Below are 17,166 nucleotides of genomic sequence, written 5' to 3'. Positions count from 1 at the left end.
TTACCTACCCTTACTTCACTTCCGTCTTCCACTCGTCAACTGTTTACAATTTTTCATAACAAATCCTTCATCATGATAAAACTTTTGGAAGCCGGTGTTGTGTTTACAATGATTATACATTTAATATTTTGCCCCTATACTAAAGTTGAGGAAAGTTTCAACATTCAAGCAGTTCACGACATCATCAATTACGGCTTTGATCTTGAGAAGGTTTTCTATTTTTTTATTTAAATATTATAGAACTAGAGTTGAAGTTAGGTCACCACTACGCACTAGCTAGAGGTGCTGAAACAAATGTGCTACATTTAAATGAATAGCAGCACCAGGGACCAAGTTTTTAAGAGAGAAAGTAGTGAATTAAATGCTACGAAAATAAGGGACTGCGCCGACCAAGGCTCGAACCAGTGACCCTGGAAACGACAACACCACCTAGCCCTAGCGATAACGCACTAAGCGAACTTAACCTCTAGACCATCGGAATGTCCAGAAAAAACATTCTTCTGGTCCAGAGTCATTTCGCCCGTATGCAAATTACCACTCCAATGGTCAATGGTCACATGCCCTAGCTAGCTCCTCCCCCCACCTCGCAGCATCCGTTTACGTTCACAGCTTAATTGCTCATACCCATTGAAGCTTCTATATGTAATATATTTATGCTGTCCACTTGTCATTATGAGAGATACACAATTAGATAGAGCCATTGTTTGTCTAATACATGCCTAACGGCTGTCTGTGTCGGCTCTATTGAACTTGTGGGTGAACGGTGCTGCGAGAGCTTGATCTATCTCAGGTATTTCATATTGCTGATATAAAGAAGAAAAAATAGAAGGGGGATCAACTATTCCAGTATATTTGATCACATTCATCACTTCCTGATTAGGAACTATTTTTCCATCAGTACTCAGTTTATTATTCTTTTTTTTTTATTTCTGAGATGATATTTTATAAAAATCTGATAATTTTACTCCAACTATTGGCTTTGAACCGTTTTTAACTTATCCTGTGGAATTCAAATTTTTAAAAATTAGAGTGCTTTTGACTATTTATGTGAATGTTTCTGTTGTCTTTATATGAGAAAAGAGTCCTTGTAGTCACAACAAATTTCCATAAGGATCAATAAAACAGTCTTAGTCTCAGTCTTATATTTTCTCTTTATTAGCCACTGCATTTTGCAACTATAACAAACAACTTTTTTTTTTGTCAGTATGATCATCTGGAGTTTCCTGGTGTAGTTCCACGTAGTTTCTTAGGACCACTTGCTATAGCAGCTCTCTCTTCTCCTTTTGTCATTCTTAGTAACCTGACTGGTGCCACCAAATTTGCTCAACAATATATAGGTAAGTATTGATAGAAATGTAACTTACACTCTTAGACTTTTTTTTTGTATAAGTAGGTCAATTTAAGAATGAAAACAATACAATTGATACCTTTCTAAATTAAGTAAAATTTCCTATTTATTCTCTAGAATATGTTCAACTTTCAAATTTTTTCAAAGCATAACTTTTCACAGTGTTATTGACATTATATTTGTTCGAATTTTTATTATTGATGTAACATACACCTATATTATATACTTGATTTATTCTAAACATATAAAATATTTTGAAAAATAAACTGTTACAAAAAGTATATATACAAATTATTTTTGTAGTGAATCACCAATTAGGAGGATGCTATGTAGTTAGTAAAACAAACAACTACGTTAAATTTCCAAAACAGAAGTCAAGAACTCATTAGCGCTGAGTGAACACAAGAATGTTTCCAATTTGTGGGTCATAGATCCTATCCTCTACTCAGATTTAAACTGACTTTTAATTCAGCAGCCAGGCTTTTACCACTCAGCAACCATGCCCCAGTTTATAAATACATTACATCTATGTTCATAAAATGTACATAGTTGAAGCAATTTATGTTGTGAGTGTGGTTATCCCTAATTAATTACAAATTATCCAAACTTACTAAATACAAAAGCATAATACATTATTTAGTTAGAATATATTCCTGTTTGTGTTAGCCATTTAATAAACAGCAAGAATATTAGTTATAAAGTCATCACACAAGAGGGTCAATATTAAATACTATAAAACAATTGAAAGTAATGTTGAAAATAAATGTATTTATATTTCTTGTTTTGTAATTGCAACTTTCTATAATTCTCTAGCCAGGGGAACTTTGGGATTAGCCACATCCCTCTCTTTTGTAATTTTCTGCCGAGCTATAGAGTCAGGCTTTGGAAAAAGTATCAAAAGATGGCTGATTCTCATCACTATGACACAGTTTCACTTCATGTTCTACATGAGCCGGCCACTGCCCAATATTTTTGCTCTTATTCTAGGTAAAAAAAAAGTGATACATTTAAAAACATTTTTTTTTTCTCTTTATTCACAAAAGTTTCTTTTTTTTTTTTCATGTCCGATAATTTTTTGCATTTATGGTAGATATCTTCCTTTTGACAACAACTTTTATGATAAATAATTGTCTTTTGATGTCTCGCAGTCATGCTGGCCCTGGCCTGTTGGCTGTACCAGAAGCACAAGAGTTTCATCTGGCTGTCAGGGGCATCAATCATCATCTTCAGGTTTGACTTGATTATGTTTCTTGGACTAATCGCTCTTCATGAACTTGTTGTTGGGCGGTTGGCTGTGGTCAAATTTATAGTCAACACTTTCCTAGCTGGTGCTTGCTTGCTGGGTAAGTAAAGAGGTTTGATTTTTGGCTATATTTTATAACGTTCTCGATATATTAAAGTATTTACTATACCATAGAGCAGTGTTTCCCAAACTTTTTCCTTAACTGAACACTTCACACATTCTGAGTATTTAATGGCTCACATTCAAAATTTTTAGAGAGATTAATTTATGTGGTGGCCTAGAAAGTAAAAGTTTCCCGTTCAGACCTTGCAATCTATGGACAGATGATGTTAAGGTCATCTTTTTCTTTGGCCATTGGTTAATGAGCAGGGTATCATGTGGCCAGCACAATGACCAACAGTTTTTACTTTCCCCAGAAAAAGTCAGGTACCCATTAGAGATGAGTGGACTAAGGGGTGCCCTAAAAATCCTGAAAATGTAAAATTCCAGTCTTCACTGAGATTCAAACCCATGGCTTCTGGTTTGGAAGCTAAATGCTTAACCACTCAGCTGCTGTGCCCCCTATGTGGTTGCCTACTAGTTTATTATTCCAGTAGTTTGTGGAACACCTATCAGGCCTCGCAGAATACAGTTTGGGAAAGACTGTCATAGAGCATTTACTAATATCACAGGCATAGAGCATTTACTTACAACATTCACTATATTTTAGAACATTCACTATATCTTAAAACATTCACTATATCTTAAAACTTTCACTATATCTTAAAACATTCACTATATCTTAAAACATTCACTATGTCTTAGTACTCTATAATTTTGTTCTTTCTTTACTGTGTAGGTCTGACTGTTGTTGTTGACTCTTACTTTTGGCAAAGATGGCTGTGGCCTGAGGGGGAGGTAATGTGGTTCAACGTTGTTCTAAACAAGAGCTCTGAGTGGGGTGTATCCTTTGATAAATTGGGTTTGTTCAGACAACATAGTCTCTGTAAACATAGTCTCTGTACAATCTCTGATCGATGCCATTTACTAAGTTATTTTCTTTACAATCTTTCTAGCATGATGTTGGATTTCTAATAACTCAATAGGAAAGTTTATGAACAGATAATTCTTTAATTAAAGTCAATTTGGTTTGGAGAGATAATGTCAATTCTAATGTTACAACATTGTAGACATAAGAAATTCATATGACCTCCTACCTTATTTAGGATGACTCATCAAATAGTAAAGTTAAGCCATAAAAGTTGTTTCTGAGTAAATAACCAGAAGGAACAAAAACTATAGCTACATAAAGACACATTTTAAAATAATGTATAGCATTTAAAAATATCCTTTTTGTTTTTTGAAAAAAAAAAAGTCAAGTTTACAAAATTCCCATAACCCTTTATTTTTTTAATATTTGTTTTTGTGGCCTATAGATTAATTAAGATCAAATTTACAAACTCATTTTTTTTTTAGCTTCCTGAGCTAAAATTCTTTTGATGACCACCAAAAACCTTAGAAATGTTAGTACATTAAATAGTTCCTGCATAATAATCCATTATCCTTGAGTTTAAAGTTTAAAGTAAGAGTACAGACTTGACCTGTGACCTACATAACATAAAATTAACAACAAAGACAATAATTTGATTCCAATTATGCTTCAGAGAGCTGAATGTGTAAATGTATGAGCTAAATCACTGAAAATCAATCTCTGACTCCCATGGCTTAATTTAAAAAAACAAAAAACGATTGGAAGCTGTTTGCTAACATATGTCTATTTAATATATTATAGATTACAGACCTTACTTCAAAAGAGGTGATAATTACATCCTACGCATTTCAGGGGTCAATCTAGTCATGCATGGTAACCAGTGACTTAAATGTATTATAAAATTATTTTTCAATAAAATTTTTAAAAAAATAGCAAAATGCACGGCAAAGAATCAAATGAAAGTTGTTTTTTTTTATTGTTGTAAAAGCATATTTTGGATATATTTTTGAATTTTTTTTTTTTTATTAAAGAGTGTGTAATGCAGCATCAAACAGCTATAGCTTTAATTATGAAGATGTCTACAGTTCTTTAATAAGTACAGAATCTTGGTCATCCATTTCTTTAACATTTTTTTTTTTAGACATCCCCTTTTCTGTGGTATTTTTATTCAGTATTGCCAAGAGCTTTGTCAGCATCTTTTATTCTAGTTCCTGTTGGGGTGTATCTGATGCGGCATGTTACAGTTTTGCTTTGGCCTGCAGTCGGGTATATAGTTCTTTTCTCATTCCTACCTCACAAGGAATTGCGGTTTATTATCTATACATTCCCAGTGTTCAACACGGTAGCTGCCTGTGCATTATCAACGCTGTGAGTATTCTTGGCTTTTTGTTGATTATTTGTGGTATAGTGTTTGTATTAGAAAAGATTTGAATGTTTTAGATAGTAAAAAAAATGATTGAAGAAGCTTGTTCTTGGTGATGATTAAAATCTATGGCCTCCTTCAGTTGTGAAGCCATGATGGATCATGCAATAAAAGTAACGAGATCAAAAGTATGGTTGGAATGATGTCACCTGAACACCCCCCCCCCTCCTGCATGCCGCTGAATGGCAGGTGGATACAGTTTGGGATCAGTGGCATTGCACAGAGTGCCCCACTGTGTAAGGGTCACTGTCTCCTGATTTTTTCTTGAGGATTGACTTCTGAAGCCTTTCCATTATTTGTTAGGCTGCAGAGATTTGGATTCAAAGTTTGCCTTCTTCTAGGTGGGTAGCCACCAAGGCTACCGAGCCCCTCCTGTCTGAAGCTTACTGGTTTAAGCATCAGTTGCTTGACTTTGCCCCTTCTCCTTTTAGTGAGAACAGATCCTCTGGGCTCAATATTTGAGCCACACATGAAGGAGTTGACTGGTTGTCAGAGGCTATTTGGAACACCTACCTTTGGAAGCATTTTATAGGTGGTGGACTGTTTATATCTATGGCAATAACAACCTTACAGAACCAATGATTAAAATTGTTTCATCCATTCCAGGATCACTAGAGCATATGATGAGCTCAGATTTGTCCAATTTGTTTTGCCATTCTTCTTCAAGTACTGATCCCTTTTATTAGTCTATAAAAACATTCTTGACCCATCTGATTTGAGGTCAACCATTAAGATCATGCATTTGATTCAGTTCTATTTTTCTGGGACATACTTTTAAGAGAGTCCTGCAGGTTGCGGCCCTTTTTTGTTTCTCCTATCAAGTGGTGTCCTCAGATGTTCATAGAGCTATTACAGTTAGCATAGTTATACTCAGTACAGGTTCTTTGTCCAAAATCTCTTGTTATCATCTTAGAATTTTACCAGCCCATGTAAACATAATTTTTCTTGTAGTTTGTGTTTTCATTGTATTCATATTTTAAAAATAATCTGTTTCTGAAAGCAAGCAAATTTTAATTTTAAATTATTTTCCTATTAATTTAATTTTTAAAATAATTCCTCAGAGTGCACAATAAAGACAAGTCTGCCCTGAGAAAACTTGTGGCCCTAGGAGCTATTGGTCTACTTCTGCTGAACACAGCCACAACTCTAGGGTTTCTGTTAATAGCTCATCACAATTATCCAGGTGGAGCTGCTATCAAACTCTTACATCAGCTGGAAAAAGATTCTTCAGGTTCTTTAATTATTTAAAATTACTAGACGTTTTGCACAATTGAAATAACATGAATTTTTTATTTTAATGCTGGTATATGTGAGTGGTCACAATTTTCAGACGTAACAATGAAAAAAAAAACTTTTTTTTCTTCAAATTCATTTTATTTTCTCTACATAATCTCCATTTTAATCAATGCATTTCTCTCAGTGATGTTCCTACTTCAAATTGTCCTAATAGTTGGGAGATTCAGTGTCTTTCATAAACCAAACGTTGCGTTCAAATGACTAGAAATTTTTATCTAATGATCTTATCATCACCTATTAAACAAATATTTTATGGAGAATGATACTAAAACATATTTTCAGCTGGGTTTTGCTCAATATATGAATCACAATCCCATTTGTCCAGGAGAGATAGCTTGTTTATAAAGCCACCAATCAAATTACATGTATCAGTTAATTTTCCTTTTTTTTTTTTTTTAAGATATGTTGGATGTGCATTAGAGTACTTTATTACCTAGCAGTGTGTTAATTCAAATCATATTTTTTTTAGGCTTCATAGTCCTAAATCAAGTAATAACATTTGTGGCTCCACTATGCAGAAGGCTAAGTAGATAAGTGCAGCTAGGTCTCAATGATGTGGTTACCCTCCCATGCTGTAGACTTCATAAACTGGTGCACCTTTATTCAAAGGAAGGGGAGCCAGGCCAGCCTTAGGCTGATTTGAACAATGGCTCCAATCTGGGCTCTGAGCCTGGCAAAGGCCCTGCAATTTACATTAAGCATATCACTATCAGTCATGGCTCTTGTCACAGGCTTTTAAAGATGCATGACTTATAAGGTTAACATATTTAGTGTAGGCCTATTGTACGATTGACGTTACTTTAATCAACCCACTGGCACCTATTGCGTTTGAGATGCTTCCTATTTTTGTTGTATAACAAATGTTGGTATAATAATCTAATTAGTAGTAGCAGTTCTTAATGTAATAAAAAAAAAAATTTAGAAGAGGGGGCCTTGCAAGCATCCATTAAATTGGGCCCCGCAATTGGTAAGGCTGACCCTGCGTGGAGCATACCCTAACTGAATGCCCTCTAAGATGAACATATAGGCTACATACACCTGCACCTAGGTTTCTGTGTAGTAAACTCCTCAATTTGTAATATCAAACCTTTTCTTTTATCTTTGTGCATTTTCTCTTCAGGTGTACATGTCCACATTGACGTATTCACTGCACAAACAGGAGTGACCAGGTTCACCCAGTTACGGCAGGACTGGATGTGAGTAACATGGGATGTAGTCAGTTGAGTCTAGTAGTTCTCAAAAATTTTTAACGTTTGACTAAGAGTAACACCTTAAGTAAAATCACTCAATTTAGAAAGCCTTCAAGAGAGGTGACTCAAAAGTAAAGTAGCAGTTATAATTATACATAAAACCTTGAGCCATAATCTTCAAATACAAAAACTAATAAAATACTTAGAAAGACATAAAGATAAAGGCACATTCCTCGTACCATATGCTACAACAAATTTGTACAAATACTCCTTCTTCCCTAGCGCTATTAGAGCATGGAATGGGTTGCCTGAGCCAGCCAGGAAAACCAGTGACTTGGCAGAATTTAAGTCATTGGTTAACATGCGTGTAGGGCATAATCATCTTCTTTTTTGAAGTAACGTCTGTATAATATAAGATAAGATTAAATGTGAGCATCTTGTGTAGTGATTTGTGTGACATTGATTTCTGTATCAGAAATGGTTATTTTAAAAGCTTAGGTTGTCAAGATAAACTGGTTAATGCAATTTCCCATTTGATTTACTACTACTTGGTATGCCAACATTGAAAAAAGAAGTTTACACTTGTGATATTTTTACAAAATATGATGTCAGCTATTTACAATGGCTTGCAGAGATATGAAATCTATCATGTTTTGATAAAGTACCCTGTGAATAATTTTGTATGCCAACATTGAAAAAAAAAAACATGTTATAGTTATTATTATAGCTTTTATATAGCGTTACTTTCATGCTTATAGCAGAGCGCTTCGGTCCAATCTCTTTTGTGGACCAGTGGGGGGAGGGGGTATCTAGGAGTTGGTTTTCTGTGTTGCCTTTAGGCGCTCAGTAAACACAACTCTGTCCGAGTCGGGTGTCGAACCTCGAGCCCCCTTCAAGGTAGCCAAGCCAAGCCAAGTTCAAGCGCACTTGGCCTCTCTACCACACTTCTTGGTGTCCCTGATGGTGCAAGCAAAATGGTAGAGATTTCTGATGTTTTGATGAATGACCCTGTAAATACTTTGATATTTGTTTGTTCTGGTGTTGGTTTAAGATTATAAAACTGATCAAACCAAAAGCCTTGAACACAGAACTAAAAGAAACATGATATTTGCTTTGGAAAGTAATGGCTAATTTTATTTTGCTGGTCATATGACAACTATATCAACTGTTGGCCTCAGAATAAGGAAACCTTTTTTTTTCCCCTGCCCCATGTACCTGTAAATCTGGAAAGGAATTTTTTTTTACCTAAGGCTCAGTAGCCTAGCACTTATGCCATCAAATAACTTCTTTTAAATAATAAACTTACTTCCTAATAGACTTCTGCTAGAATAGTTGAATCTGGTTAATTGGAGCAGATACTTATTTGGACCAAATGCTCAAATATTGATACCGTATGGGGTAATACAGGACATTTTTGTGTCATCAAACCAGCCAGTTATTTGGTCAAAAAATGAAAGTGTCCCAATCTGCTCCAGTCAACCAGAATTAACAGTATCTGCATGTTTCATTTAAACACCCTTAAGTCTCTGTAGGGAAACTACGTACCATTATTGCTTTTATTAGTGCTCAAGCATATAAAACAAAGGCCTTATACATTTATCTACAGCTATAACAAGACAGAAGACTTGGCTCCTGGAGGGCCAGACATGATGCAGTACACACACCTGCTACTTGGTGTCCCTGATGGTGCAAGCAAACCACTGGCAGTGTACGCTGACACCCACACTGTGCTGGCCACAGTCTCAGGGTACAGCGGAATCAGCATTGACAAATCAGCATTCCCACCAATTCGTGTTCAATTGTCAGAGAAGTGTTATATTTTAAAAAAGAATTTGATCCATTAAATGCAATTAGAATGTCAAATTCATTTTAACATGTTGCGTCAAATAATAAAGCTAGAGATAGCACTGACTGATCTAGTTTTACAACTGGGATTATTCTGACCAATCTAGTATTAGTATGAGATTTTATTGACTGATACAGATTATTATAGTATGGTAACTCAGGGGATGGCTTAATTGACTGTCCATGTTTTTAATAAGTGGTATTTTTTAAACAATGGGGGGAAAAAAGCACTCTGACAATATTTCATGTGGCAATGTTTTTCAAGTGAAGCACACCACACTCTTAGCTTTTTTGGTGTATTCCAAATCATCTCTAGTCAGTTTCATTTTGGGAAAACCTTAGCTTGCATTAAATGCTTGGTAATAAATAAAATCTTTATAGTTTAAGACCTGTTGAAAATTATCAATGTATTTGTTTTTTTAATTTCTAAAAATGTGTAGTCAGTAATGCTTGTTATGAGATCATTAATCAGCATTACACATCTAATTAGTGATATAGTATTTTAAAGTCAAGTTCTGAGTATAATTGACTGAAGAATGCCTGTGAAATCCAAGCGTTACTTTGAAAAAAACTTTTGTGGGGAAAGTGGTATGTGATTGACAACTGCTCTTAGTGTCTATACCTCTGTCTTTTGGCTGTTATCAATTTGTTAATTTCAACACTTGTGTAATGAAAAAAAAGGCACAGTAAAACCAAAAAAAAAACACTTTGAATGCTTAACATCTACAGAAATTCTAGATAATCATTGGCTGTAGAAGATCTAATTTTAATAATGACTTCTGGCTCATTATTTTAAATTTAAAACACTAAATTGGATTGGTTTTGTGTTTGAAATAAGGGAATTACTGGGTTTTTTAAAATTCCATTGTTAGGTTTAAGTTGTTTTTTTTTATGTAATGATCAACTAGCAGCCCATTAGTTCAACAAAATCCCACATCCTGGTAGCTGTTTGATCCATCCTGAGTTACTGACATATCATTAACCGAAAAGTTAGTGATTGACCCATAAGAACTGACATTGAATTGTGATTAGTGTTTATAAAAGATCATTGTGAATGACCTAAGACTTACCAGCATAAATACATTTCAGATGTAGCTGTCAATGACATTGAACTGTAACTGACTTTTAAGATTTGTGTACCATGTGATCTGTGTCCATATTTTTTCCCCATCATTTCATGTTCTGTTGTGCAATAGGTACATTTCATTCATCATCTAAACAATGGCATCTTATCATGACAAATTTGTGTTTTTTTAAACTTCCTGTTGCATTTGTTTTCTATATTAAAGGACAGAACTATTATTGAAACTAAATCAACTAGCTTAAAAAAAAAGAGTTAAACCTGTAAAGTTTTAAGCATGTGAATTTAACCACAATTATTTGTTATTCCATTTTTGTAGTGTAAGTTCTTTGAATTTCTTGGAAACAGATTTTTGACATCTGATAAAATTAATTTTTTTGACCAAATAGTGCTACATGTTTGTCCCTTAGCTTTGATCTCTGGTGTTCCTGTGAAAAGGTTGATCTGTTTGAAATTGTTTTTGGAATTGGGTTTTCTTTTTTAAATATTGTTGTGTTGTTTTTTTTTACTTTATAAGTATTTAATATTTTTATTAGTATGGAAATATTAATTTTTAATTTAAATGTAAGTGATTTCAGTGGGCGTGTTACTTAGTTTCTTTATTAGTGGACTTGGTTGGTTGTGATTATTGATTTCAAGTAAAAAGTCTGTTGACTGGTGAGCAAAAAAAAAGTCATGAATGCATTTCAGCAGTAAATATATATATATAACTTTCACATTATCTCACCAAATTCAAAAATGAAATGAAGGTTTATTTAAATGACAGAAACAATTTGATTACAAAATGATATAGCATCTAGTGATGATTTTGAAGTTCTGTAAAAGCTATTATAAAAAAAAAAGTGTTTTGAAGTAAAAGCATTCATTCCTCTGTCTTTTGCAAAGAGAGTCTCATTAACATATCTATCCTTTCTTGATGTTATTGTGCCATCGCTAGCAGTGACATACATGGCCACAAAAACCTAATGAACTAGATTATAAGTTCCTTGAAATGAATGTGACTAAACATATCTTTTTTTTGTTGTGTGTTGCTGTTGAACTGAACTCCTGATAGATGTCTTCTTCAACACCTGATAGAATTTAGATGTTTTCTTCAACACTAGGAATATATGTGTGTGAACTATCACAAACTTAGGAAGATATGAAGCAGATGTCATAATATCATGCAACCGTTTTTTTTATACAATGAGTAAATTTAGATATAATACATAACAAGTTTCTTTTTTAAAAATTACATGTGACAACAGAAAACGGAAAAACTTTATATTCAAAATCAACGGTAAAATGTTTGATTTAAACTGAAATTAAAACTAAAGATGACTTTGGGTGATCCTTTTATTTTACAGTTGAACTGCCCACATTAAAAATTAAAGGAGAAATGTATCCACTTGTACCTACATTTCTTTCAATCATGGACTGTACTTTTGCTGAATCTATAGCATTGCTGGGGATAGGGTGCAAATGTGGTTAGTGCTTTTGAGAAAACACTTTGGGAACCTCTTTGTTAACTCACTAATTGATCCTATATTGGGAATGCACTATCAAAGCTTTAAGTTCAGATGAAATGAATAGTGACATTCTTGAACCGACTTGATATTATTGTTACTGTTCTGTTCCATTTGTGAAAATTTCATGTTACTGTGTCTCTGTTTACATTTTAAATTATTCCAACATTTTCTCTTTTCCTTTTCATTCCAATAGAAGTGAATGTTAGTGGTAACTTCTTTATTTTATACAACTTCTCTTTTTATCAAATTCTTTCATTCTGTGTATTAAGCATTGACAAATCCCATTCTTATATTGTATGACCAACTTTTAAGGAGTCTTGCTATTAGAAACATTCAGTACGTTGTTCTCAAACCTTCATGATCTCATTTTGTAAATTGAAAGGAATAGTCATTAAAGCAGCGGTTCTCAACATTTTAAGCCCCGCGACCCATTTTTACAACCCCTCATTCTTCCGCGACCCCACACCCACACAGCAATAGAAGAATTGACAAAAACAATCCATTTATCGATGGTCTTAGGCGACCCCTGGCATATTGTCAATTGACCCCTAAGGGGTCGCGACCCACAGGTTGAGAACCCCTGCATCAAAGGCTTGTAAAAAACAACTTTGAACTTCAGAACACTAGGAAATATAAAAAGTTATAAAGACTTTTCCAGAGTATTGCAACATAGCGTTGGTTTAGCTATTTCTTCTAGGCTTCTACAAATGCCACAAGCACTGTGTTCCAGTTTTAAATGTAAAGATTGGTTCAATTTGTTTTAAATGTAAAGATTGCTTCAATTTGTTAATGGTTTAGAATTTGTAAGATGTATTTTTTTAAATATGTATTCCTAGTTGAATAACTTTTCATTCCAAAGAAAACTACACTATTGAAATATGTCTAGAATTCAGTGTAAAAAAATGTGTTGACATTTTTATTTTTACTATTTTAAATGTTTACACTGTATGTTTGTGAAGTAATACAAAGTTTTGTTTTTTCCCCCCATAAAACAGCAAACCATGTAAATTTTGCCCCGCAGTATAGCAAAAGGTGGTAATTGTGCCCCACAGAACAGCAAAAAGGGTTAAAAGTGCCCCACAGTACAGCAAAAAGTTGTTTTTTACCCAGCTTTAAAACAATCAGAATTAGTAAAAAGAATATTTTGTCTACATAATGATATTTTAATTGTTTTATCCTTGAACTTTAATAAGGAAACAAAAACCTGTTATTCTGAAGCTGATGATGTATGCATTTTAAATTTGACAACTGCTGCTCAGCCAAATCAAATGTAATCTACGTTCCTAGTGATATTGTTCGACATCACAATTTGTAAACAAAGAGAATTAAATGTGCTAAAATACATAAAATTATTTCAGATTTTGTTTTATGCCATTTTTCATAAGAAGTCTTTCCATTTCAAATCTGAAAATTCTGTATAAAATTTGTCAATGTTATTCTAAGTCCCAGATATTTTCTTAGTCAATAGTTTATGATGTAGATATATGTAGTGATTTCTAAGAAAAAGAAGAAAACTTTAAAATATTATATTTACAATCATCTTGTTTCTCTTTTAATAGCGTAGTATAGAATTGCTGCCATGTTATGTGATTTGCCTTTTGGACTGCCATCACCATGGTGCTGAGTGTGAATCGTGGTGACAGCTATCGTCCATAATCCTGCAGGAGGTTTTGGCCAGGACATAATTATTTTAATTTCTGAATAAATGTCCTAAATAAACAAAGAAAAAAAAAGTGGGATGGATAGAAGCAAACAAGAGGTCTACATTGGGAAAAGAAAAATCACATTACCTTGTAGGAAAAATGTTGGATAGTGTTATTCCATTGTAGCATGATTGCTAAGTAGAAAATAACAGACTGGATAAGTATTTTTACCTAATCACGATATTAATGACTTCATTTTTTTTTTAAACCATAGACATTAGTTTTATTTCTCATGCATTTTAATTAGTAAGAAAAGACAAAACACATTTCAAAATTTGTTTCTGCTGAAAATTTTGAGAAACGTTTATTGTTTGTAATCATATAGTTGTATATAAATATGTTTCATTATACAGAAGTCAAAACTGGTACTAGAAATAAAAACATAATCTTTCATATAAATCATTTCACAAAGATTGAAACACTTGTACATTTACAAGAAATGGAGATATGAAAAAAATAATAATTGAAATGTCAATGACATTTGATTAAAATAGGTTTGTTTAGATGGCCAAATATTTTTCTATTTTAAGAAAATGAATCCAAATATTTAAGTACAATAAATTGTAAAAGTTACAGAGTGGTAAGTAGTAGTGATTAAAAAAAAAAAAGGAATATTTTATAAATATAATTATAATACATGATTTATTGTTTTATTCATTTAATGTCAGAGTTAAAATTTAGTTTTAAAACAAAAATACCCCCCAAAAAAAAAAAAAAGATGTCAACATCATAAAAACTATACATAATTATTGTAACAATGACTTTTCAAAATATTATTTAAAAAAACGTAACAATTTTCAATTAGGCTGTTCGAATATTTCTGTTCAACTAAAATAGTAGGTGCCACCAATCTAAATAACTTAAAAAACTTCACAGCCAAACCAGCTACTTTCTACATGTGGAATGTATAAATATAGTGTAAATAGATAACAAAACAACAAGGTAACACTATATAAACAACTTTTTTTTTTATAGTTTCATTCACGTCTCACTCACAATTATTTTCTGCACCTTAATGGCACAATTTATCAGATCTTGAGGATATAACTTTAAACTAAAAGTATATATATATATATATTATATAAATACAAATGTATAAGTAAATACACAATTCACTCACCAAGGCACAATTCTTAGCAGTTAAAAAATATACACACAAAATTATATTACATATAAAAAAAAAATTTGTTTAAAATGACTTCTTTGTTCCTAATTTCAAAGAAAAAAAATAGTTAAACACGTATTACTAAAACAAGTTTTTATAAAGGTAAAGTACAACAAAAAATATATATATATAAACACCAGAAGTGATAAAGTAGCATTTGAAGATGGAACTTTGCAATAAAAATAAAATAAACGCTGTAGTTATGAGAATTGTAGCATATAGATGTCAACGGTTATGCAAATCATAAAAAAAAAGAAACAAAAATTCCTTTTTACCAAAAAATGGTATTGCTAACACTCATTATTTCTTGCAAAAAAAACATTTACAATGAAAGGAAGTTCTGTTTTGATGATTGGAAGTTATTATAGAACAGCACATAATATGTTAGACGTAAACATTACTATAGACTAATAACTTGTATCCCAGCTTTTTTTTATGGAGTCTAGTAAAAGCTCATGACAAATGATAGTTGAACCCTTTTGTATGAGAACAGCTTAAAACATTCAGGGGCAAGTCAAATTTTTCATTTGTCACTTTACTGCTATATTGTCTTAAAAAAGAAGTTTGCTTTAAGCATGCCTAAACATATGTGTTAAGTTCCAGTTGGAACACATGGGCCAAACATAGAACACATGGTAATAACAGCAGCAGTCTGAACTACATAACACATTCTCTACCTTTTCATAACTCTGCTTCAGATCACAGAAGATGTTTAATTCTGATTTAAAAGTTTTATGACTAAATATCTTGATTTTGTCAATCAGAACTGGGTCATCTGTCTGATCATGATGACAAGAAGACATTAAACTCATGTTAAACCTTATTTGCCTACATGATTTAACTTACTTACAACCAGTTAAAATTCAGATTTCATCAAAATGCTAACATTTTGTCTAATTTATAATCAATTCTGGCTATTTGAATTGTGAAAAGAAAAAAAAAGAAATTTAATTATAAAAATATGGCATTTTCATTTGATAAAATAACTAATCCCTTATAATAAAAAATCTAAATAACGAAACACTTACAATATCATTTGATGAAACTATAATAGTTATTTAAGTTTTTGATTTATCTCATTAAAAAAAATATTTTTTGGCAAACTGGCAGACCATCATTTATATTTCATTTTTTTTTACTCGTTTATGTAATTATATTTAGATGCTGCAGTTTAGAAGAATGTGTCTTAACACAATTTTATGACCAAAAAAAAATGTTTCACAATAATTAAAATTTGTAGATTCCCCTAGACTTCAAAAAATATTAAGTAGAATAATGGGTAGATTTAAGTTTTTTTTAAATTTGGTTTTAAGTAGTTCCACTGAATAATTTGATTTAAAATCTCTGAATGCAATTTAACTTTCCATCTCCCTCCAATGCCACATATCTTTACTAGGATCACCATAGCCAACTGCTGGGTAGGATCTGGCGTAATATTCAGGAGCCATAGGGCCCAGGTAGGCACGGGGGTATCCGTAACTCTTTGTGTAGTAAGGGTCAGTGCCAACTGCATAAACAGGTTCCATAGCAATGGGGTAGTCACGTCCCTTTTGCTTCTCCAGAACTTCGCGGTCTTCGTATTTCTCGCTAGTTATATAACATCCGGCCAGAGAGTAGAACGTTGCGGAGAGAGCAGCCAAGATCATTCCAACCCAGCCCAGTGCATAGGACCATCCATAATTACGTGTAGTGTACGTTTTTAGAGGCTGAGGACAGAAAAGACCAATCAATAATCTCTACTAACAAAAGTAATAACATTAATAAAAACAGTACATTTTTAAACACTTCAACACACCAAAGACTAAAAAGATAAAAATGAATAATAATGCAAAAACAATAAAATATAAATTTTAAACACATTAGAATACTGCTGCAAAGAAAAACTAAGATGTTTATTAGCATTAAACATTGAAAGTTGGAGAAAAAAATTGCACATCACTGTCATTGAAACGCTTAAAATCAAAGGAAGTGTAATATTATGCTAACAAATGCCAGCATTTCGTCTTTGAAAAAAACAGAAAAAAAAAAATGGGGGGGGGGGGGGACATATAACACTGCAATTTTGATCATGAAAGGTGCTTAGTTGTTCTAGGTACATGGTAAGTAATAACAAGTTATATTTTCTTTTCTTTTTTTTCATTAAATTAATGATGATTGAGCTACACAATGGTTTCTAGATCAGGCAGCTCTTCACACAGTCATTCTTTTAAGCAGGTGTTCTGCACGGTTATGCTAATATTTTTTTTCAAAGCAATCTATCATAAATTGGGATGCATGAGGTGGAAAACTTTAGGACACTATTGAGCATAAGCTGCTTCTCAAATGAGAATAGATCTTCTCTTACCTTATAAGTTACTGATGTTACTTCAAAAGAGAAGATGATTACATCCTACG

At 32.7% G+C, this 17,166-nt stretch overlaps 2 protein-coding genes across 3 annotated transcripts in view; one reads left to right on the top strand and one right to left on the bottom strand.

Moving 5' to 3' along the window:
- Positions 1-10: 10 nt before the first annotated feature.
- LOC106074820 (dol-P-Man:Man(7)GlcNAc(2)-PP-Dol alpha-1,6-mannosyltransferase-like) lies at positions 11-14,307 on the top strand. Its single transcript, XM_013235675.2, has 9 exons — positions 11-210; positions 1,205-1,337; positions 2,162-2,335; positions 2,497-2,691; positions 3,430-3,533; positions 4,703-4,929; positions 6,046-6,215; positions 7,401-7,476; positions 9,077-14,307. Exons 1-9 carry the CDS (start codon positions 73-75, stop codon positions 9,312-9,314), a joined length of 1,455 nt encoding a protein of 484 aa, XP_013091129.2. The 5' UTR covers positions 11-72; the 3' UTR covers positions 9,315-14,307.
- Positions 13,874-17,166, bottom strand: part of LOC106074821 (transmembrane protein 178B-like) — a 39,779-nt gene continuing 36,486 nt past the window's right edge. For both annotated transcript variants that reach the window (XM_013235677.2, XM_013235676.2), the window contains exon 6: positions 13,874-16,478. In XM_013235677.2, the coding sequence (XP_013091131.2) occupies positions 16,128-16,478 (351 nt within the window). In that variant the 3' untranslated portion in view covers positions 13,874-16,127. The remainder of the gene's footprint in view (positions 16,479-17,166) is intronic.

This window comes from Biomphalaria glabrata, chromosome 2, assembly GCF_947242115.1.
Source record: "Biomphalaria glabrata chromosome 2, xgBioGlab47.1, whole genome shotgun sequence".
Taxonomy (NCBI): Eukaryota; Metazoa; Mollusca; class Gastropoda; family Planorbidae; genus Biomphalaria; species Biomphalaria glabrata.
This window is presented reverse-complemented; position numbering and strand designations above follow the sequence as displayed.

Excerpts from the sequence above, each read along its gene's own strand:
- LOC106074820 (XM_013235675.2), top strand. The coding sequence starts at position 73 with ATGATAAAACTTTTGGAAGCCGGTGTTGTGTTTACAATGATTATACAT. Across the intron at positions 3,534-4,702 it reads ACAAGAGCTCTGAGTGGGGT|ACATCCCCTTTTCTGTGGTA; the intron begins GTATCCTTTGAT and ends TTTTTTTTTTAG. Across the intron at positions 4,930-6,045 it reads GCCTGTGCATTATCAACGCT|AGTGCACAATAAAGACAAGT; the intron begins GTGAGTATTCTT and ends ATAATTCCTCAG.